At 34.7% G+C, this 23,830-nt stretch overlaps 1 protein-coding gene across 10 annotated transcripts in view; it reads right to left on the minus strand.

The window, feature by feature from the left end:
- Positions 1 to 23,830, minus strand: part of EYA4 (EYA transcriptional coactivator and phosphatase 4) — a 299,771-nt gene that overhangs the window by 132,648 nt on the left and 143,293 nt on the right. For all 10 annotated transcript variants that reach the window (XM_066373184.1, XM_066373193.1, XM_066373192.1 and 7 more), the window contains one exon: positions 13,668 to 13,717. In XM_066373184.1, the coding sequence (XP_066229281.1) occupies positions 13,668 to 13,717 (50 nt within the window). The remainder of the gene's footprint in view (positions 1 to 13,667; positions 13,718 to 23,830) is intronic.

The following is a 23,830-nucleotide window of genomic DNA, read 5'->3' on the forward strand; positions in this document are numbered from 1 at the left end:
GTCAGTGGTTTGAAACCCTGGGCTTGCTGGGTCAAGGCACATAGAAGAAGCAACTATGCCCCCCCCCCACTTCCTCTCGCTCTCTTTCCTCTCTCTCTCTAAAAAAAAATCAATAAATAAAATCTTAAAAAGAAGAAAGAAAGAAAAAAAGAAAGGAAAAGAAAAGAAAAAAAGTAAGAGGCTTATTCATCAGTCTGGCAGAAGATAAAGACAACATCAATATCCAAAGATGCCACATTAGGACTTCTATTAAGTAAGGTAACAAGAGCTTTTCTAGTAGCAATAGGAAGGAAGAGGATAAAGAGATTCAAATTATAGCAAAATGAAATTAAATACAACTTGACCAACAGGTTTTGGGAAGGGAAAGAAAGAAATGTCAGTTTACTCTGAAGTTAAGGCAGGACAACTAAAAAATTCACCACTAGAAAGAAAGATACTGAGGTAGAAAATGTAATAATCACTCTTCAAATCTTTAATTATCACTGATTTCAGGGATTTAACAGACACTGTGAACAATTATCTGAGGAAATAAAACTCAATATGTGACCATGGCCAAAAGGGTCAAGATATCCCAGATAATAAGGACACAAATTAATAGCAACACACAACACATCATTCACTCTTTTTCAGAAACCCAGAGGCTTTCGCACCTGTAGGAATCTGTCAACATGCACCAGAGAAGGCAAAATGGATTCACAAAACCTCCAGTGAAGGCTAGCCAACATGATGAAGAGACCAGAATGGCATCTGCATGAAGCCAGGCTTAGAAATGAGACAAACATGTTCTCAATTGGGAAGAAAAAGATATAAAATTATAATAAGACTCAGGTTAACTAAACCATTGGATATAGAGATTGCATTATCAGGGTCTTTCTCTTCAAATCCTGAAACACGAGAATTAGATCACACTCCTAGAATACCTGTTGAGCATCTATAATTTTTAGGGGAAGGATATCTTATAACTTGAAAGTAGTTTTTTTTTGTTTTGTTTTGTTTTGTATTGTAATTAGTCATTTTCTTGGTTCTTTAGTCCAAAAAGATAGCACGGAGTGTAAAGAAATGCTTAGATAATCTCATGGGCTGTAGAGTTAGATTGTGTTACTGAGGAGACCCAATTTTATTGGTACTATGTCCTGACATACTATCAAAAATTCAAGATTGTGAATATGTAAACTGGTAGTAATAACTTTTGAGGAGTCTTAGAAATAGAATATTGAGCCAGATTGACTTTTCTGATTTGACACCGTGAAATAATAAATACTGAGGAGTGACGTCACGGAAATGGCGCCGTGAGCAGCGCGTCCGACAGATCTCCCCAAAATCACAACAAATTTATCAACTAGAAACAGGAAAATTTATCCTCGGAGCATTCCGGAGTTCCACACAAACCGAAAGCGAAAGGACTGTTATCATTTGAATCTGAGAGACGAGGGTGTGGAGGAAGCTACCGCAGGGACGTTCATTCAAGCCGCGAGGAAGTGCGCCTGTGGTGAGTCAGCCCACACTCGGGAGCCGCGAGCAGCCGCCGTGAGCAGCCGCCGCGAGCAGCCGCAGGCGCGCGCTTGCAGAGCGAGCACCGCTAACGTTCCCAGCGGCCCGCGCACTGCGAGTGAGAGTCGCCAGCCACCGGTGCCCGAAGCACCCCATTCGCGCGTGTACCCTGGGCATTCCACGTGCCCAGAGCGCCCTGCTGGCCCGCACACCCAGGGTGCCCCATCATCCTGCGCCCGGTGCGCCCCAGCCGCCAGCAGCGGGGGGAGCGGGAGAGGCCCCAGGGCGGTATTCCCTACTTGGGAGATTCTCTCCGCGGGCGGGGCACCTCACCCAGCCATTCAAGCTAACAATCAAGCGTTGGGGGAGGGGCGCGCGCAGGCAGCCTGAAATACCTTCGGGAGCACAGCTGCGACCCAATCACTGAAATTAGCTTAACCCGTGAAATCTGCGCACCCTCGGTTCTAATTGATAAGATCTCTCTCAGTTCAGCGACCCAAGACAAGAGGCGTGATATTTTTTAGTGCCTCTCGCTAAAGGGGCGGGGGCAACTTCTGATTGATAGAGCCTCCATATTCAGGGATAAATGCTAACAAGAAGGACTTGGCAGATAATAAGATCTATATATACTACACTAGTCGCAAGCAGAGACTAGTGCCTCTTCTTCCCAGCCGAAACAGGCTACAAAGTGTGGAAAGCCTGGGTTGAGAGGTCCAACTGAATACTAGGCACTGAACAGTCACCTTGACAACAATTGACTCCCACCCCCGCCTGATTACACTGGAGGCCCTGACTGCCAGAGCCTTTCCCAAAGCCTTGCACTGAGTGGGGATAGAGTGGGGATTTCCCAGCTCTTTGAGCCTCTTACTCCCCAGACAGAAGCAGTTGCAGCCTTATAGCTGGATCACCAGGCTGCTAATTCAGGAAGGGGGGACTAGGAGAGAGAATCCAGGAAAGCAAACTCTCTCATCGTTGGACCCTGCAAAAGCCAACAAGCCTTGACTACCAGCAAGACTAAAGCCAATTATATGACATTGCCACAGAATCCCATCAACTGCAAATCCCTACCTAAGTGTGACACAGGGGCAGAGCCTGGGGTAGAGTCACCGACCAGGAAGAGGGAGAGAAAAGAAAAAGGAAGAAGTTAACATCTCAAAATCAAGAAAAATCCACAGACTTTACAACTTGTTCCACTAATTTTTGTTGTTGTTGTTGTTTGTTTCTTCTATCTTATTGCCTTTATTTCCTCCACCTCGGTCCTTCTATTCTCTGCCCATCTTATGCTTCCCTTTTCTTGAACTACACTACCCATAAGTGTTACATTTTATTTCTCTTCTTCATACTCACCCTCCTTTAAGGTTATACTCCAAAACACTTAACTCTCACTCTCTCCTCTTTTGTTTTATTTTGTTTTGCTTTATCTTGTTTTTCTTCTCTTCCTTTTTTATTTCTTCCTTCGTTTTTCTCTTTTTCTTATTTTTTCCTTTCTATTCGTTTTTTCTTTTCTCGTTTTACTTTCATCCCATTTAATCCTCAATCACGAACAAATTAGTTAATTTGGGACTCAAGGCTTTTTTTGGCTTTATTTTTCTTTTTCGCTTTTGTTTTAGTTTTTTTCTTGTTTGTTTATTTTTGTGGCATTTTGGGTCCTCCCAACCCAAGGTCTCCATTGTATTTAGTCTTCGCTCCACTTAATACAACAGATTTTTACTTATCATTTTTATTTTTTTCTTCTTTATTATTCCTTTTTTTGTCCTTTTTTCTGGTTCCCTCTTATCCCTCTCATTATATCTCTTAGTTGACCATCACTCACAAGCAAATCATCTTATGCTTGTCTAAGATTTTCTTCTTTTTTTTTTTTTTTGCATTTAGTAGGTCCCTACTCCCCTTTTTTTGCCCCTTGAACTCTTCACCCCAAATCAGGCCCTCCATTATAGGCACGATATTTCCCTGAGGAGGGGAGAGGAGGGAAAGAGAAGAAAGAAAAAAAGGGGGAAATAATAAATTATTACTGTTTTTTTTTGTGGGGTGTTTTACCTTTTTTTTTTTTTTTTTTTTTTTTTTTTTTACTTTTTACTCTTTATTAATTCTAATTAGTGCTATCAACAAGACCACCCTCAGATGCCAATAAGAAAGAGGAAATCGAATATTATGGATACAAAAGAAAGAGAGGTAACACAAATAGATGTGGAAAAATCTATGGAGAAAAGACTTAACATATTGGAAGCCTTGGAGCTAAATGACAGAGAATTTAAAATAGAAATCTTAAAAATACTCAGAGATATACAAGAAATCACAGAAAGGCAATATAGGGAGATCAGAAAACAACTCAATGAACACAAAGAATATATTACCAAGGAAATTGAAACTATAAAAACAAATCAAACAGAAATGAAAAACTCAATTCACGAGCTGAAAAACGAGGTAACAAGCTTAGCTAGCAGAACAGCCCAGATTGAAGATAGGATTAGTGAAATAGAAGACAAACAACTTGAGGCACAACAGAGAGAAGAAGAAAGAGACTCAAAAATAATAAAAAACGAGAAAGCCCTACAGGAATTGTCTGACTCCATCAGAAAGAATAACATAAGAATAATAGGTATATCAGAGGGAGAAGAGAAAGAAAATGGAATGGAGAATATACTCAAACAAATAATAGACGAGAACTTCCCAAGCCTGTGGAAAGAACTAAAGCCTCAAATTCAAGAAGCAAACAGAACACCGAGTTTTCTTAACCCCAACAAACCCACTCCAAGGCACATCATAATAAAGATGACACAAACCAATGACAAAGAAAAAATTCTCAAGGCAGCCAGGGAAAAGAAGAGTACAACATATAAAGGAAGGCCTATTAGATTATCATCACATTTCTCAGCAGAAACTCTACAAGCTAGAAGAGAGTGGACCCCAATATTTAAAGCCCTGAAAGAGAGGAACTTTCAGCCATGAATACTATACCCATCAAAGCTATCCTTCAAGTATGAAGGAGATATAAAAACATTCACAAATTCAGAAAAGATGAGAGAATTTATCAACAGAAAGCCCCCACTCCAGGAAATACTAAAGGGGGTTTTCCAACCAGATTCAAAGAACAAAAGAAAACAACACCACAAGTAACAGCTCCACCAAGAACACAATAAAACCAAACTTAAACTGTGACAACAAAGGAAAAAAAGGGGGGAGAGGATGGAGATTAACAGTAGCAAAGGACGATGAAGTGCAGAAATACTTATAAGATAGGGTACTACAATGAATATGGTAGGTACCCTTTTCATTACTTAATGGTAACCACCCTAGAAAAAACCACCACAAAAACACTTGACTTAAAAAACGTAGCAACAGAGGAAAGAAGTATGGAACACAAACAAACAAAAACAAATGATAGAAAAACAAAAGAGAAGAATCAAACTAGATACAAAACTAACAGAAAGCAATTTATAAAATGGCAGTAGGGAACCCACAAGTGTCAATAATTACACTAAATGTAAATGGATTAAACTTACCAATAAAAAGACACAGAGTAGCAGAATGGATTAAAAAAGAAAATCCAACTATATGCTGCCTACAAGAAAGACATCTAAGCAACAAGGATAAAAACAAATTCAAAGTGAAAGGCTGGAAAACAATACTCTAAGCAAACAACACCCAAAAAAAAAAGCAGGTGTAGCAATACTCATATCTGATAATGCTGACTACAAGACAGAAAAATTACTCAGAGACAAAAATGGTCATTTCATAATGATTAAGGGGACACTGAATCAAGAAGACATAACAATCCTTAATATATATGCACCAAACCAAGGAGCACCAAAATATATAAGTCAGCTACTTATTGACCTTAAAACAAAAACTAACAAAAATACAATCATACTTGGAGACCTCAATACTCCGCTGACGGCTCTAGATCGGTCATCCAAACAGAGAATCAATAAAGAGATAGTGGCCTTAAACGAAATACTAGAACACCTGGATATGATAGACATTTACAGGACACTTCATCCCAAAGCGACAGAGTATACATTTTTCTCTAGTGTACATGGAACATTCTCAAGAATTGACCATATGTTGGGCCACAAAGACAATATCACCAAATTTAGAAAAATTGAAATTGTACCAAGCATATTTTCTGATCATAAAGTCTTGAAACTAGAATTCAACTGCAAAAAAGAGGGGGAAAAACCCACAAAAATGTGGAAACTAAACAACATACTTCTAAAAAATGAATGGGTCAAAGAAGAAATAAGCGCAGAGATCAAAAGATATATACAGACAAATGAAAATGAAAATACGACATATCAGAATGTCTGGGATGCAGCAAAAGCAGTAATAAGAGGAAAGTTCATATCACTTCAGGCCTATATGAACAAACAAGAGAGAGCCGAAGTAAACCACTTAACTTCACACCTTAAGGAACTAGAAAAAGAAGAACAAAGACAACCCAAAACCAGCCGAAGAAAAGAGATAATAAAAATCAGAGCAGAAATAAATGAAATAGAGAACAGAAAAACTATAGAAAAAAATCAATAAAACAAGAAGCTGGTTCTTTGAAAAGATCAACAAAATTGACAAACCCTTGGCAAGACTCACCAAGGAAAAAAGGCACAGGACTCAAATAAATAAAATAAAAAATGAAAGAGGAGAGATCACCACAGACATCATAGATATACAAAAAATTATTGTAGAATACTATGAAAAATTATATGCCACCAAATACAACAATCTAGAAGAAATGGATAAATTCCTAGAACAATACAACCTTCCTAGACTGAGTCATGAAGAAGCAGAAAGCCTAAACAGACCAATCAGCAGGGAGGAAATAGAAAAAACTATTAAAAACCTCCCCAAAAATAAAAGTCCAGGCCCAGACGGTTATACTAGTGAATTCTATCAAACATTCAAAGAAGACTTGGTTCCTATTCTACTCAAAGTCTTCCAAAAAATTGAAGAAGAAGCAATACTTCCAAACACATTTTATGAGGCCAACATAACCCTCATACCAAAACCTGGCAAGGATGGCACAAAGAAAGAAAACTACAGACCAATATCTCTAATGAATACAGATGCTAAAATTCTAAACAAAATACTGGCAAACCGAATACAACAACATATTAAAAAAATAATACATCATGATCAAGTGGGATTCATCCCAGAATCTCAAGGATGGTTCAACATACGCAAAACGGTTAACGTAATACACCATATCAACAAAACAAAGAACAAAAACCACATGATCTTATCAATAGATGCAGAAAAGGCTTTTGATAAAATACAACACAATTTTATGTTTAAGACTCTCAACAAAATGGGTATAGAAGGAAAATATCTCAACATGATAAAGGCCATATATGATAAACCATCAGCCAACATCATTTTAAACGGCATAAAACTGAGGACTTTCTACCTTAAATCAGGAACAAGACAGGGTTGTCCACTCTCTCCACTCTTATTTAACGTGGTGCTAGAAGTTCTGGCCAGAGCAATCAGACAAGACAAAGAAATAAAAGGCATCCATATCGGAAAAGAAGAAGTAAAGGTATCACTTTTTGCTGATGATATGATCCTATACATTGAAAACCCGAAGGACTCCACAAAAAGATTATTAGAAACAATAAACCAACACAGTAAGGTCGCAGGATACAAAATTAACATACAGAAGTCCATAGCCTTTCTCTATGCCAACAATGAAATATTAGAAAACGAACTCAAAAAAATAATCCCCTTCACGATTGCAACAAAAAAAATAAAATACCTAGGAATAAACATAACAAAGAATGTAAAGGACCTATATAATGAAAATTACAAAGCATTGTTAAGGGAAATCGAAAAAGATACAATGAGATGGAAAAATATTCCTTGTTCTTGGATAGGAAGAATAAATATAATCAAAATGGCCATATTACCCAAAGCAATATACAAATTTAATGCAATTCCCATCAAAATCCCTATGAGATTTTTTAAAGAAATGGAACAAAAAATCATCAGATTTATATGGAACTATAAAAAACCTCGAATAGCCAAAACAATCCTAAGGAAAAAGAATGAAGCTGGGGGCATTACAATACCTGACTTTAAACTATATTATAGGGCCACGATAATCAAAACAGCATGGTATTGGCAGAAAAATAGACACTCAGACCAATGGAACAGAATAGAAAGCCCAGAAATAAAACCACATATATATGGTCAAATAATCTTTGATAAAGGGGCCAACAACACACAATGGAGAAAAGAAAGCCTCTTCAACAAATGGTGTTGGGAAAACTGGAAAGCCACATGCAAAAGAATGAAACTCGACTACAGCCTGTCCCCGTGTACTAAAATTAATTCAAAATGGATCAAAGACCTAAATATAAGACCTGAAACAATAAAGTACATAGAAGAAGACATAGGTACTAAACTCATGGACCTGGGTTTTAAAGAACATTTTATGAACTTGACTCCAATGGCAAGAGAAGTGAAGGCAAAGATAAATGAATGGGACTACATCAGAATAAAAAGTTTTTGCTCAGCAAGAGAAACTGATATAAAAATAAACAGACAGCCAACTAAATGGGAAATGATATTTTCAAACAACAGCTCAGATAAGGGCCTAATATCCAAAATTTACAAAGAACTCATAAAACTCAACAACAAACAAACAAACAATCCAATAAAAAATGGGAAGAGGACATGAATAGACACTTCTCCCAGGAAGAGATACAAATGGCCAACAGATATATGAAAAGATGCTCAGCTTCATTAGTTATTAGGGAAATGCAAATCAAAACTACAATGAGATACCACCTCACCCCTGTTAGATTAGCTATTATCAACAAGACGGGTAATAGCAAATGTTGGAGAGGCTGTGGAGAAAAAGGAACCCTCATTCACTGTTGGTGGGACTGTAAAGTAGTACAACCATTATGGAGGAAAGTATGGTGGTTCCTCAAAAAACTGCAAATAGAACTACCTTACGACCCAGCAATCCCTCTACTGGGTATATACCCCAAAACCTCAGAAACATTGATACGTGAAGACACATGTAGCCCCATGTTCATTGCAGCACTGTTCATAGTGGCCAAGACATGGAAACAACCAAAAAGCCCTTCAATAGAAGACTGGATAAAGAAGATGTGGCACATATACACTATGGAATACTACTCAGCCATAAGAAATGATGACATCAGATCATTTACAGCAAAATGGTGGGATCTTGATAACATTATAAGGAGTGAAATAAGTAAATCAGAAAAAAACAAGAACTACATGATTCCATACATTGGTGGAACATAAAAATGAGACTAAGAGACATGGACAAGAGTGTGGTGGTTACCAGGGGTGGGGGGAGGGAGGACAAGGGGAGAGTTAGGGGGAGGGGGAGGGGCACAGAGAACTAGATAGAGGATGGCGAAGGACAATCTGACTTTGGGCGAGGGGTATGCAACATAATCTAATGACAAAATAACCTAGACATGTTTTCTTTGAATATATGTACCCTGATTTATTAATGTCATCCCATTACCATTAATAAAAATTCATTTAAAAAAAAAAAAAAGAAATAATAAATACTATGTGTGATTCACAAAGGGGTCCTCAGTATTCACTGATATGAAAAACCAGCATTTAATTTATGACAGAAAATTATATGCAAATAAACATTTCTGAATTCTGGAAGCATTGCAAGAATTATTTTCATTGCAAATAAACATGTATAACTTAATGTCTTAAATATAAGATAGTTAAATCATAACTCTTTACATAAGTTGCATTTTTAAAGTTTTTACCCATAGACACCAAATTAAACTTCCTGGGACTCGCTGAATAACTAGATATTAAACAGATTCATTCCAATGCTTCTTTAAAAGCTGGAGAGTTTTCGGCCTTTCTCTTGATAATTGTAAACAGGATAGACTAGAGCAAGAATACACAGCACAGGGTCAAGGCTTTGCTTATTTTAGGCAACCATTAAGTTTAAGTTCTCAGCAGACCCAATTTCTTTAACGTTGAAAGTGGGGAAGAGACCACCTTCCCCATTACCACACATTCATATTTCACTCTAGATGGAAAAACTTTCAGCTTAGCTCATATGCGCCACATGTACTGCCTGTATTTTACTACTGTCCCTTCTATTCCCGTTTTATAATCTACTGGTAGCACTGTGGTCAGGATGAGATGAAGCAATAACATAAAAAGAATACATTTCCTAGAAGTCACGTCACAACCCAATGTCACCAAAATGATGATTTCCATTCACTCCTTAATTAACAGAAGGAGTTTAAAAACAAAATTGCCTGATTTGAGTGTTATTTTCTTTCTCTGTTCTTGATCTTGCCTTGGTGAAAATGCTACAGTAGTTGGTGGCCCCAAAGGGAAAAGTAAAGAGTGACCTAACTTTACCAAAGAAGATCAGCAAAGAAATCATGCAGATACCATGGGGACTATTTTAACATATAGGTGCTCTAAGATTGTTCGCCGAGAATGCAGTTAAAGAATGAAATAAATGACTTCCTCATCTGCTATCAGAAATAAAAAGGACTAAAACCAGAAGAGTTCAAAAAACTGTGACTCTGAAACAGCTGCTATTAACTTCACCTGCCTAGGAGCTATCTATAATAGTACAGTTAAACAAGATCTGTGACACCCAAGACAAAATCTACACAAGTAAAATCACCATGACAACAGACAAAATCAACAAAAAATATTTCAATTATGTTTTAAGATGGTCTATCCAGTAACAAACAATTTTAGGGTATGAGAAATATAAATTTTCGTTTTCTCATGTACGCATTTCATGATTAAATTTAGTTTTAGGAATGTTTTAATGATGTTATGCCACATAGAGAAAGGCAAGAAAAAGAAATGTTGAATTTTCTATGAAGCACATTATATCTCCTTTCATATGACATCAAGTTCAATACAGTTTTATGAACTTGAGAAAATACTGTCTCTAATGTCTGACTTTCAGTATATACACACAATGTTATTCCTAAGGAGATATTTTTACCTTACGTACACTGCATGAGTTTGTGAATTCTCTTTTTCCCCATCTACCAGTCACATCTGCAGCCCAAGCACTTCTTTCTAAAGGAAGACTTAAGGCCAAGCAAGACAAAGAATTTGCTGATACACATATGCCACTCCAAGAATTTTCCTGACAAAGTCTCCACACCCAATTTAATTACTTCCCTACTGTAAAAACACTTTCCATCTGTAATCATTCTAATGGTTTCAAATCCAAAACCAACATACTGTAAAGCTAGCTGAATGAGTGACATTAGCTTTAGGTTCCAAGTGAGGCAGCATTTTATAAGGCAGTGGGTCTCCAGCTTGCATTTATTTTATGCTGATACAGTATTTCATTTGGAGCTTGGTTCTTTACTTTGTATTTATTTAGAATAGAATTATCAAGCCCTCGGCTTTTAAATCTTTATCTGAATCAATCTCTCCCTCTTTCTCTCTTACTTTTTCACTCTCCCTCCCTTTCACATCTGAACATACATACAGATGGGAGGGAGGAAGGAAGAGAGGGAGGGAGGAGGGAGGGAGGGAGGGAGGAAGGGGTGAAGGGAGAAATAGAGGAAGGAAGGGAGAAAGATGGGGGTGGAGAGAGAGAATATCTGAATGATTGTGGCGTTTAATAACCATGTATGTCCATACTAAAGTATATGCTGTGTAACAAAGGCATTTAAGGTGTGGGGTGTTTGACAGGCTATAAAAACTGAACCTTGCTCGGTACATGCATATAATAAATACTGTTTGTCTGCATTCCTTGACTTGTTGACTATTCAGTAAGTTATTGTGTGCTTTTTGTGCATAATGTTCTTTAGCATATTTTTATTCTCTTCTTGGTATTCTACCATTGAATTAATTAAGTGCTAGTTTTGGCACTCCAATACCTAATCCCTGTGAATAAACAGAGAATCCAAGAATAGTCAAACTTTTATGTTACAGACACTATTAGGCTGTGGAGATTGTCCCTTGTACCAGAAGTTAGGAGAGGAGATGGGCCACTATCAAAAAGTCTGGACAATGTCGAACCAATAAATGAGTCTAGGTCATCTTTTTTTTTTTTTTTACAGAGACAGAGAGAGGATTGTTGCGCATTGCGATACTTTAGTTGTTCATTGATTGCTTTCTCATATGTGCCTTGATCCTAGGCCTTCAGCAGACCGAGTAACCCCTTGCTCGCCAGCGACCTTGGGTCCAAGCTGGTGAGCTTTTGCTCAAACCAGATGAGCCCGTGCTCAAGCTGGTGACCTCGGGGTCTCGGCATCCCAGTCCGACGCTCTATCCACTGCGCCACTACCTGGTCAGGCAAGTTCAGGCCATCTTAAAAGTCTTTCTACCTTGGATTTTTAAAAGTAAGGTTGTTTTGTTTGTTTGTTTGCTTTTGATATCACAAAATATTAAGAGTTCTTAGAAATTGATTCGTCTAATTGTACCCATTTATATCACAGATTTAGGAGACTTTTAGAAGCAGCTAATCCATGACAACCAACTGCCAGTTTCCAGGAAGTCAAGCTACTGTTCAATTAATATATATCATATAATATATAGTAATATATTAGTACAATATATTAAATTTAAAATATAGATTATAAAATTATAACATATATTTTAAGTAGTCTTTTGAAAATAGTCATATTTGCCTTAAAAATAAAATTGTACTTTTAAGGCCATGCCACCTGATATTTGCTAGATAAGAGAATGATGTAATCTAGGCTTAAATACGCTGAGCTCTAAACTCTCTGTTTCTTCTCTTGACTTATTGATATCAACTGTGAACACAATCAGTTTGGTGGATTGCTGCTTATTTAATATATTAAGCTTAATATTATTTGTCCAAAAATTCTGAGTGCCTTGAAGGATAAAATATTTTGATGTGAAATACTAACAGTAAGAATGATGATATTCTGTTTTTCTTACTAATCCTCAAGACTAGTTGCTTGCAAGAATTATCTAATTACTTAAATAACAAGTCATAGGAGGGTCACCCATAGAGGTCAGTGAAATGAGTGGGAAGGAAATGACCACAAGAAATAGAAGTTGGGCCTTTCCTTCTCTCCAGGCACCCTGGAATTACTCTGCTTTGTAGTAAAAAAATAATAATATTATGGTTCATCAATTTCCTACTGCTCCAACAAGCTAAAACTATTTGGTTTTATTTTGATACCTAATTATAAAGAAGAATGATTAAATGCCAAAAATTTTATAGCAGATTATATTCTTGATGATCTTAAAGAAAAGACCATATACAATCATTTTAATATAATATGTATAGGAATTAATTATAGAACTATCACACTGCATAAAAATGGTTACTCAAACTGCAAATGGACTGTACGAATATATACTTGCTGTCTAAAGAGAATACACGGCGATTATTAACACCTTCCTAAAGCCATACTGTTCATTACACCAAGAAAATCACTGTGTACATTGTATCCTGAAGAAAGTAGAATAAACTAAGAACCATCCCTTAATGCAGATACAAATCTCTTAATGCAACAAGTTAAGGTATATCATTAGTACCATATTAAGGTATATCATTAGTACCATATTAAGGTTTATTACAGTAATGGTTTATAATACTTTCACTTATCTATTTAAAACCGAGGCCTTGGATCTTGAAATGAAACCATGTAAGCCTGAAACAATCTGTTGGGCATCTGGTCCAACGCCAAACAACTAAAAACTCCTGTATGTAGTGGTCTGACCACTTTAGCTCATCATTTCTACAAGCTCCAAATAACCAAAAAGAGAACAACATCAAGTTAATTTTGATTGTTTTTAGCTTGACATCATTTCAAAACCTAGCCATGTTTGACTGACAAGAAAAAGAACTATGGTAGTATTTCTGGTAAACAGATCTGAAAGTTTGTGGCTAAATTTTAGATGTGAATAAATGATAAGAGATTAGTAAGAAAAATGATGGTGAGTGTAAAATAATGAATACTAGGGAAGAGGTTTTCAAGTCTTTCTAGAGATATTTCTACTATTATTCTTTAAACTTGACTTTAACCATTGTCTTATAATAATAATATTATGATTAATGGCACCATAGATAGTATGAATATACAATTTCCATACAGAATAAGTTCTTAAACTCAGTGTTTCAAATCACAGTTTTGTTTCTGGAATATAACAACTTACTAGTTCTCTAAAATTGAAATTTTTCTTAGAAAATCGTACTGTACCTGGAATTCTGAGGTTCTGAAACATCTGATTCTGTGCACGTTTTCTTTACCTGTAAGAAAAAAGTCCAAGTTATTCTCATATGAAAATACAACTTCCTCACTTAGGTTCACACACTTGTTAAACTTAAAGTGGATACAGCTCTGCTCACCAAGATCTCTATAAAATGCTCCCCACATTTTACAGCAGCAGCAAGAAGTACTAAATAGTGTATTTCATTATTTTCCCATGAACAGCTGCCAAAGGCACTTCCCTAGACTCCATTAGTATATAAAATGTTCAGCTAAAATAGCTCGGGACTAGCTTAACTGGGAACAAAGAAACCAAAGAGCCAGGTTTCCCACTTAGGAACTAGAAAGCCATACTGTTCTCAATTCACCAAGAAATGTTTTTTTCAATCGATACTGCTTCTGTCTCCTCCTAAAGCACACAATAATAAATACCAGGTTCTGGGGGCAAAGCACAGTGTTAGTTAAAACATTCATATAAGAATTTTAATTTTCTCAATCCAGTGGCTATATGTTTTATGTATTTCCCAGCATATTAATTAAGTTTCAGCATTGCTCACAGGCTTCTCACATATATTTGAAGTATATTTTGAAGACTGTATTTCAAATTTGTGGGTTTTAACCCACAATAGATAAAGAATGAAAATTAACTTATACTACGAAGACATGTCATCCATTTCTAGACCATACTGTGCAATACGTTCCCCAAAATAAGGTAAAGCAAAAATCCATCGCTTTTCATTATTTTAGTGCAAGAACAGATACTTACATTTGATTTTTATGGTCTAAATGGTATCTTATATGCAAAGTAGACTCAATTTCAAAAATCCCTTACTTAATATGAAGCATTAACAATATACATTTCCAAGTCCACTGTCATATACTCTTGGTGTCTATTTTGTCATGGTCTGTCTATGCAGCCTACAGAAGAATCCAAGGCATTTTAAATTCTAATGGGTCACTTGGAAGTGATAAGTAAGACTACTGAACATAGACCATGGCTATAAATTGCAGTACAAGTGGCAACATTTAAAGAGTACATTTTGAATTTTAAAGATACAGCATTTTCTTTCTAGCACACAAGTAATTTTTCCTTCTCTGACTCAGAAGAATGCTAAAATACAAACACACAGAAAACCCCTACACTTTTGAAATACCTTTTGCTATCAATTCTAAGCCCAGATATTTTTATAATCTGGGAAACCAATAATTTGCTTTATAAACTGTACTTTCTTTTACATTATATGTTTACACAATACGAAAATAAAACTGATTAGTAAAGACATTATTCTATTTGTAACATTTCCTATGCCCCTCACATGGAACTCAGCACCATAAAATGGAAAGGTAAAAATATGTTTTTAAGAATAATTAGTTTAAGAAATAGAAATACTTTTCTTAAATTATCAACACAGAATTCACTACAAAGCCCACAAATATCTTATATCTGTTAAAATTTGTCCAAGATAAATAAAAACTAAAAAGGCAGGATACCAGAATAAGATCCTTCTTTCCCACTGGTTCTTTCCCATGATTCATCATCAGAAAGTACACGAACACCCAGTGAATATGTAGAAATCATCTCAAAGTGAATGTCACTTTCCTCAAGACTATAATGACTTGACTTTGGGACTGACTGGAGAAGTTTTAGATTACATAGGCAAACCAGACATATACTCCCAAGCAAGAGTCAGAACGAGACAAGCTTCAGTGGTTCAAAAAACTAAGAATTTTTTTTCTTTAATACCCATGGCTATATAGAGCATCATTCCCCAAATAATTAACAGAACAGCTGATTATTTTAATTTTCTCTCAAAGTAGAAATTGTAATGGCAGAGGACACATCTATTGATTATTTACCACTGAATCCTGAATCCATAGCTAATAAATATGTGATAAAGATTGAAGTATAGATATTCTTTTCAATATATTTAAAATATGCATTATTCACAGTGATTCTTTTTAGGGCTTTATTCATTTGTTCATGGTCAAGTGAAGGAAGAATAATGTATAGGATACCATAACTACTACAGGGGAGGTCTACACACTGTTATGGGTGTTCAGAGGACATTGTACCCCAGCCTAAGCAAAATGGGGATGGCAACAAAGGAACTGACTTCTGAACCAAGTCTTAAAAGATACAGGCCTCAAAGAAAGGCAGGTATTTCAACATCATGGGGTTTGCCAGAGGAACCATATTATGAAGACCTTATAAGTAATGAAGAATTTGAAATCTATAACCTTGGCCCAATGAAGACCATTTTAAGGTTTTAAGAAACAGACTGAGTAGAGATGGTATAGAAGACAGCGTGGAAGGAGGGAAAGGTGGGGGCTGGAAGACAGATAACAGCCTAATGCTACGAGAGAGAGTATAAGTTCCATGAAAGCAGAGTTGGCATTGACCTGGTACATCACTACATTCCAAAACTGAAGTAGGTGCTCCCTGTTATGGTCTAAATGTTTATGTCCTCCCAAAATTCATATGTTGAAATTCTAACCTTCAAACATAAGAAAATTGGGCCTTTGGGAGGTGCTTAGATCATGAAGGTGGAGCCTCTATGAATGGGATTCACACTCTTATAAAAGAGACTCCATACAGCTCCCCAGACTTTCGACCACTGAGGACACAGCGAGTAGAAGCTGGCTATGAACCAGAGAGTGGGCTATCACCAGACACACCATGCTGGTGTCTTGATCTTGGGCTTTCCAAACTCCAGAACTTTGAGAAATAAATTTCTGTCATTTATAAACTACCTCATCTGTGGTATTTTGTTACAGCAACTTAAATGAACTAAGAGGGTCCCCAAATACTAGGTTACCAAGTGAATAATTCAGTCATAGGTGAGAGATGGTGAAGACCTGAATTAAGAGAGGATCCATGGGGAAAGAGTTGAGAGGATGTTTTTGATGACTATTTCTGAGACAGAATTGGCAGAATGTTGTTATTGATTGAGGCAAAGTCTAAAGCAGAATATTATCTGACTTTTTGATCCATCCTTGAAAAAATTTTTAATACTACCGAAAACCAAAAAAAAAAGAAAAAGTTAACTTACGACTTTAAAATACTTCAAAACCCTACATTATTTCTGAATTGATGGAGAAAAGTTAAATGAATCATTAAGAAAGTTATATGTTTATAGTGTCTTGAACACGAAATTAGAAGCCAAATGGAAAGTTTTACCTAAATTTGAACACACCCTCCCATTTGAGAGATCAGCAACACTTCATTAAATGGTGACTGCTGAAACATATATGCTATTGAAGAAAGAATATTATTATAAAATATATAGAACCTCTGTCTTCAATGACCAGCAATTTAGTTTTGGATTTGTTTTGAACAAAGTTGAAACAAGCAGGCCAAGAAATGAGGTGAAATTTCGTGCCTACAATTTAAATCCAAATCCTAGTTTTTATAAGACACACAAGGAGGTGGGCAAAAAATATGCCAAGAGGGGAAAGACTAATTGTGTTAAATGCATTTCAATAGTTGCATTAATGTGAATTTTAATCGTATTTAATGTTATTAAAGAACATGCAACATTAAAGTAAGATGAAAAAGAAAAGTTTAACTATTTTAAGAAAATTATTAGTATAACAAAAATATATTATTGAAACACTGGTTTTTAAATAAACAAATGAACGAATAATACCTAACTGAATAATACCTAAACTTTTTAGTGTTTATTATATGCCAGGCTCAATGCTTAGGTGGATATTATTTTTCCCCAATTCATGGATGACAATACTGGGAATCAGAAAATGTAATCTGCAAGCAAGTTCTGTACTAAACTTCAAACCCAAATTTATGAAAACATTTTAAGCAGTATATATTAAGAACCTAAAATATGTGAACGTGCAACCTAAAATATTTAAATGATTAAAAAGTTCAATTTTTATTGCTTTTTAACAATTCCTGCCATTTGCTAAGCAATTATTCCTTTCCATTCACTGTGCTGAACTATATATAGATATATATATATGTAATCTAATTTAATCTACAAAGACAAGAATGATGAATGAAATCCTCCATCTACAAATGAGAAAACTAGGCTCAAAGAAAACTAGGGTTCAACAACTTGTCCAGTGTCCCACAGCTATAGCCCTAACAGCACTAACAGCTTTGGAATTAGAACAAATGCTATGCATCAAGCCTTTCTTTCTCTCCTATACTAGACTTGCCAATTGCTTTTTGTTTTTAAACCAAGACTTGAAACTAACATTCCATAGAATGCTTTTTAAAGGACCTACCAGTTACTGGTAATATATCAACTACTAAACAAATCTTTTAAATTGGACTACCAAAGAAATCAGTTTTTACCAAGCACTAGCAACATATAAATCCCATGTTTGCAGAATGAAACATTCTGACAAAAAATATCCAAAAACCTCTAGCATCCATCACCCTAACAATTGCAAAGAAGACCTAATGTGAAAAACACTTTCATTTTTCTGCTGTTTCGTGTCCGAAATAGCAGGATCCATTCATTCAACAAAGCTTTACTGAACGCCTTAGGAATACTAGAGACCATGCAAGGAATGGAGATGAACTGGACCTGAGCAGTCCAACAGAATAACCACAAGTTACACGTGGCGGTTAGACCTTGTAATGTGGAGAGTCTAAACTGAGATGTGTAGTCAGTGCAGAAGGCGTGCAGGATTTCTAAGACTTAGTATGAAAAAAGAAGCCAAAATATATCAATATTTTTTTATATTGAGAAATAAAATATTTTAGATCTTCTGGGCTAAATAAAATAAATCCCCGTTTCTTTTTACTTTTCTAATTCAGTTACTAGAAAGTTTTAAATACATAGGTGGCTTGCACCATATTTCTGTTGAATAGCACTAACTTAGACCAACAAAAAACCTGCCTGCATGGACCATGCATTCTAGTGGAGGAGATGTACAGTAAATTAAAAAAAAATGTAAATAAAGACTATAATGTCAGCAGTGATGAGTACCAAGAGAAAATAAAGCAGAACAAGGGGTGAAGATGATTGGTCAAAGTTATTAAATTACAAATCTTAAAAAAAAAATTACAAATCTTGTTCTTATTTGATAATACCGCTCACTCATCAAGTTTTTTAGGCTGTATGTACATGAAGAACAGAAACTGTACTTTTTCATCTGAAATAATATAAAATAATATTGAAATGTAAAATGGAATTGAAAAAAATTATACTTCTAAAATAAATTATGAAGTGGGATTTGGTGTTGGGAATAATAAAAATGTTCAAAGTCTGAAAAATATATGTAGAAAATACAATCTTTAAAATGTTTTGTATTATATTCATGTATAAAAATCACCTTAAAATTTTTTATGTTTCATAACATGAGTTGCTTCGAGCAGCTTTTATGACCTTTTGCATGAATTAACTTTTGTAAGAATTAAAAATATAATTAACTCATTAAAAATGTATAAAAAAGAACAAGTTGCTTTTATCTTATCCTCCATATTTTTAAAAAGCTGGAACCAATTATCCCAATTATGTTCTACTTTATCTTGCTGTTTATAAATCCTGAAACATTAAAAAAAATTTTAAAAAACGTGAAGGATTGAAAAATAGAAGAAGACAATTTAAAAAGACCTCCTTTGTAACTTTATTTTGTTTTGAAATAAACCTTAATGATTAAGGCTTAGAACATACTATACAGTGATAATAAAGGATCAATTCTGCAACTACACATCCAAGATAAAAATTTGAAATGTAAAAGATTGCTAATGTAATGAATGACTTACTATATGTATTTTTACAGATAATATTTAAGAAAATCTTTATTCCTTCACTAACCTGTATAGAAAATATAATGTAACTGTATAGTGTCAGCTTTGGTTGTACTTCAAATGTAAATATCCTAAAATGTGACTCTAACCGAATGAACAGTACATACAATGCTATAGCCTATCAATGCCCAATTTGTGTATTAATGTATGTTTTTAAAAAATGTACTTTATGACTGAGTTAGATAGAATAACTGTAAATAATTGCCTGATAAAACAGAATGTGTTACTTTTAGGTTCTGATGTAGTGAAAATAAGAGACCTTTTGAAGTATCCATTGCTATGTAGCATTTTTCTTATTTTCTAATATTTAGAAATGATCATATTTGAATTTTAAATTACATAATAAAATTGAAAAGTATTTTCTTATAATTATGCCAGCTTTATATTAGGAATGTAAATTATGGCCTCATTTAATACATTTCAAATAGATGACCCTTTTTAACACATTGACTTTTTCTCACTTAGTTGAACCACCTGATACGAGTTCAATGGGCTTGCTCAGATCACCCTGTTCTCTAGTCAGTAGAATTAAATAAATATGAATTATAATATTTGTTTTCTATTTTACTTCAGAATGCATGTAGTAACATAACTAAGAAATATAAGAGTCGATATATGAATTAATTTAAAGGTTGTGTCAAAGTAATACTAGTTGGAATAGTCAACAAAATGTCTAATTTTTACAATAGAGGCTTTTGTTAAAAGTTATGTTAATGTTTACTTACTTAGAACAGTGACAAAATGTTTATTTTCTAAATTTACAAGTTAATAGAACTTAGCATAAAATACATGCACACTTGAATGAGATAACCTGTGATCATTTGTGCAGCCAAGGACACATAATTTAGGTTGAGGTCAGCAATGAACTGCTGTGTTGCCAGTTCGGAACCGATACACACTTCGGGAGACACTAGCTATAAACTGGCTTCAATTACAATGTCTCCACACTTCTCACCAAGACCTGCTTTGCATTTTAATTATATGTTTCCATACAATTCTTGACTTCTAAAAATGCAAAGCATAAAAAAAAAATCTCTGGAACACAATGTCAGAGTTTTAAAAACATATCTCTGTTTTAATATGCCTATATAAATTTGAGAGGCTTTAAAAATAAATAAAATGCCACTTTGCCAAATGGGGGTCAGAAAACTGCAGACTTGGAGATAGATTTTGTAAAGATCTAATTACTAAATAATCTAAAACTATTTTTAGAAAGTGTCATTCCTTCTTAGTGACAAAAATTTTGCAGCTCTCAAATTCATACATTTCCAAAATCCTTCTTATGGAGTTAGGAAAGTTTGTTACTCCTGCGTTCACTTAGTATTAGCCCTCTTCAACCTCCTTATCATTGCTTACCCAGGCGTCTCCCCCCAACCAACCCCATCCCCGCCACACCAAGTATCAGTTTCCAGAAAGCCAAGCTACCACTTACTCTTTAGAAAAGTGAGATAATGCTACTGCATAACTGGAAGTCTGCATCCACTTCAGTTCAAAGAAAAATTGCCATAACCCTTCTTCAACTGTCATACATAAAGTACAAAGATACAACTGAATACCCTGTCTTCAACTGTGAGAGTAATAAAATAAACACATATACTGTGATTAGTAGGGCACAAGGTTAATAAATAAAAATCCACCAACAAAAACCTAAAGTGGAATTATTTTACCCTTCTAAGATTGGACTGCCATGGGCAAGATCTTAATTTCCAGGACCCAGGTTTAGGCGGAGGGATGTAATATAAAAACACACACTGGGGAGAAATTATGTTTTTAAATGTAAAAAATCCTGTAGGCTGTAACTCTTTATCAACTACAATGGTCACAACAGTGTTCAAATGATCAGAAAGTTCATTGCAAGGTTGGATATATTTAAAAAGCAGCATATAACAATGACTTGGAAACAAAGCATAATAATTTATGTTTAGTATATACCTATTAAATCAAATGTCAAGCCACGTGAGTTTTTAAAATCCTGAAGCATATTTTCTCCTTATTTATGTTATAGTCCTTTGTCACCTGCCATAAACTCCACATATACTATATGAAATATTCCGGAAATTTTCAAACTTCTTCTAATGGTAAGTTTTTCATTATTACCCAAAAGGGACTATATCAAAGGTAACACAGTACTTAAAATGCCACAGAAGGAACCATAAGATGACTTAACATATCATGTTACAGCTCATATGAAAGTTTCCCACTCTCCCCAGGTTTGGAACAGGACTAGATTGTTCAGCCATAACACTCTGCATATCAATGATGACAAGTGTTAAAAAGAACTTTTTTTTTTTTACAAATGTGTACTATAAACACCTAAGATATTTACCCACATAGCTTCATCTCCTTTATATTTTTTGTTTACATGTTTCTTTACAATCCTGGGTTCCACAAGACAGGTAGTAGTATGGAAGGAACAAAAAAGCAAAATGGAATATTCAACTCTAAACCAAGATCTAAAATGTAATGAGCATCATGTTAATTTGGTATAATCCATTGCAATTAAATTCAAATTGCTAACTCCATTGCACATTTTCTCACTGAATCAGGAAAGAATCATTCCACCAGTATTAAATATCAAATTCTTGAGCTTTAAATTTCCCTCTAGTCAAGTGAAGATTAATAAATTCATCCAAGTAATGCTTTAAAAATAATCACAAGAATTGACCTTATTCCCCTAAATAGAGAAATTTTGCTAATGTTTTTGGCAATGTCTTCTATATCTTTTTATTTTCCTTTTTAGATAGTGGAATGCTTTGACCACAAGTTAAGAAAAACTTCCCCATTTATCATGACCTGCCAAGCACAACAGGCCCCCAGACAACACAGCCCTCTACCACTTCACAAATTCAGCTCATCTTAGTCGTGAAACTTCAAAAGAATTTGGCCACAGGCATAGGTTAGCCATCATTTGTTTTAAAGCAAAAATATCAATCATTGTTTAACATATGCTAGTGTACCTACTATCATTGTGTATTAGGTATAATTGATTACCTTTTCAATTTCAACAATAATAAATATAGAGATAGTCTGGTTTATTACTATATAATTGTTGAATTTATGTGTAATCGTTTTAGTAAAAGTTTCTGTTAAAATCTCTCTTAGGTTTGAATACATATATATAAACTTTAACTATGTGATTAGTGATATCACAATTACTCTTAAGAAAAACTGAGAAAGTTTTTAAGAACAAACAAATGGCTAAAATGTAAAAATAAATTGTTAAAGGAAATTTTAAATTGAACAGTATATATTACTTTATATCAATAAACTTCTTTAAAAGCTAACGTATATATGATTAAATATTTCTGGCACAGAATGTGGATAAAAGAAGTCTATAAAAACATGTACGCTTTTAAATTTTATAAATTTTAAATTCTTGATCTGTTAAAATAACTTTTATAAGAAGAAAATTCTGGGGTGCTGGCATCAAGTTTTTTATTTTTAAAATTAAAGTATATACAATAAGAAAAAGATCTGTAGCATGCTACCTTTTAATCTGATATTTTTATAATAATTCATCCATGTTTTATGATTTTAAAAATCTATTCTAAAGTAGTTTATATATTAATTTTATCTTGTATAATTACCCAAAATAAAATTCTTCATTAGAAGAGTTAATAAAACAGAGATTGTAGCATAATTACACTAATTATGGGATTTCTGTTTGAGCAGATTTTCTATCAAACTGATGTAACATTCTGAATCACCTACTAGCTAGGGGCATAAGACAAAAAAGTTCTATAGAAAGCATATTTCACACGAACAATTATGTGGTAAGAAGAAATAGTTCCATTAACTGTGCAAGTTCAAGTAAAAACTATGCAATTTATTATATGCCTTTTTAAATGCAAAAAGAATTTAATTCATTAGATGGAAGTGACATTTAGTCAGATAATTCACATTTTTTGTGGTTCTAAATATTTATCATCAAGAATGAAGTAAGTGCCCTCCACATTCTCAGTGCAAAATGAATCCACACAATTGTTAAACGCAAGGGTTAAACAGAAAAGAAATTATAGATCAGTTCTATCTGCAGTGAAGGTCTCATTCTAGATAAACCTAATAAATAATTGAGATATACTTACGATTTTTTCCTCTTTGACCTCAATTAAAATGGATTTCTGAGAGCGGAATCTAAGGTCAATTTATCCTGGTTTCCTCAATGCACACTTATGAAGTCATCTGGCTTTTGTATTTCTTTAACAGCTGCATTACCTTCAAAATTGGCTTGCACCATTTCCCCAAAGCAAAACATGAGACTGCCCCCGGACACACACAACCACCTTCCTTCTGCGGGTGGCTGTGAGCTCAGAAAGTCAGATCAAACAACTGTGAAAATTCTAACAAAAGTAGTTTTTAAAGATCTAGGAAGAGG

The sequence above is a fragment of the Saccopteryx leptura genome, chromosome 3, assembly GCF_036850995.1.
Source record: "Saccopteryx leptura isolate mSacLep1 chromosome 3, mSacLep1_pri_phased_curated, whole genome shotgun sequence".
Taxonomy (NCBI): domain Eukaryota; kingdom Metazoa; phylum Chordata; class Mammalia; order Chiroptera; family Emballonuridae; genus Saccopteryx; species Saccopteryx leptura.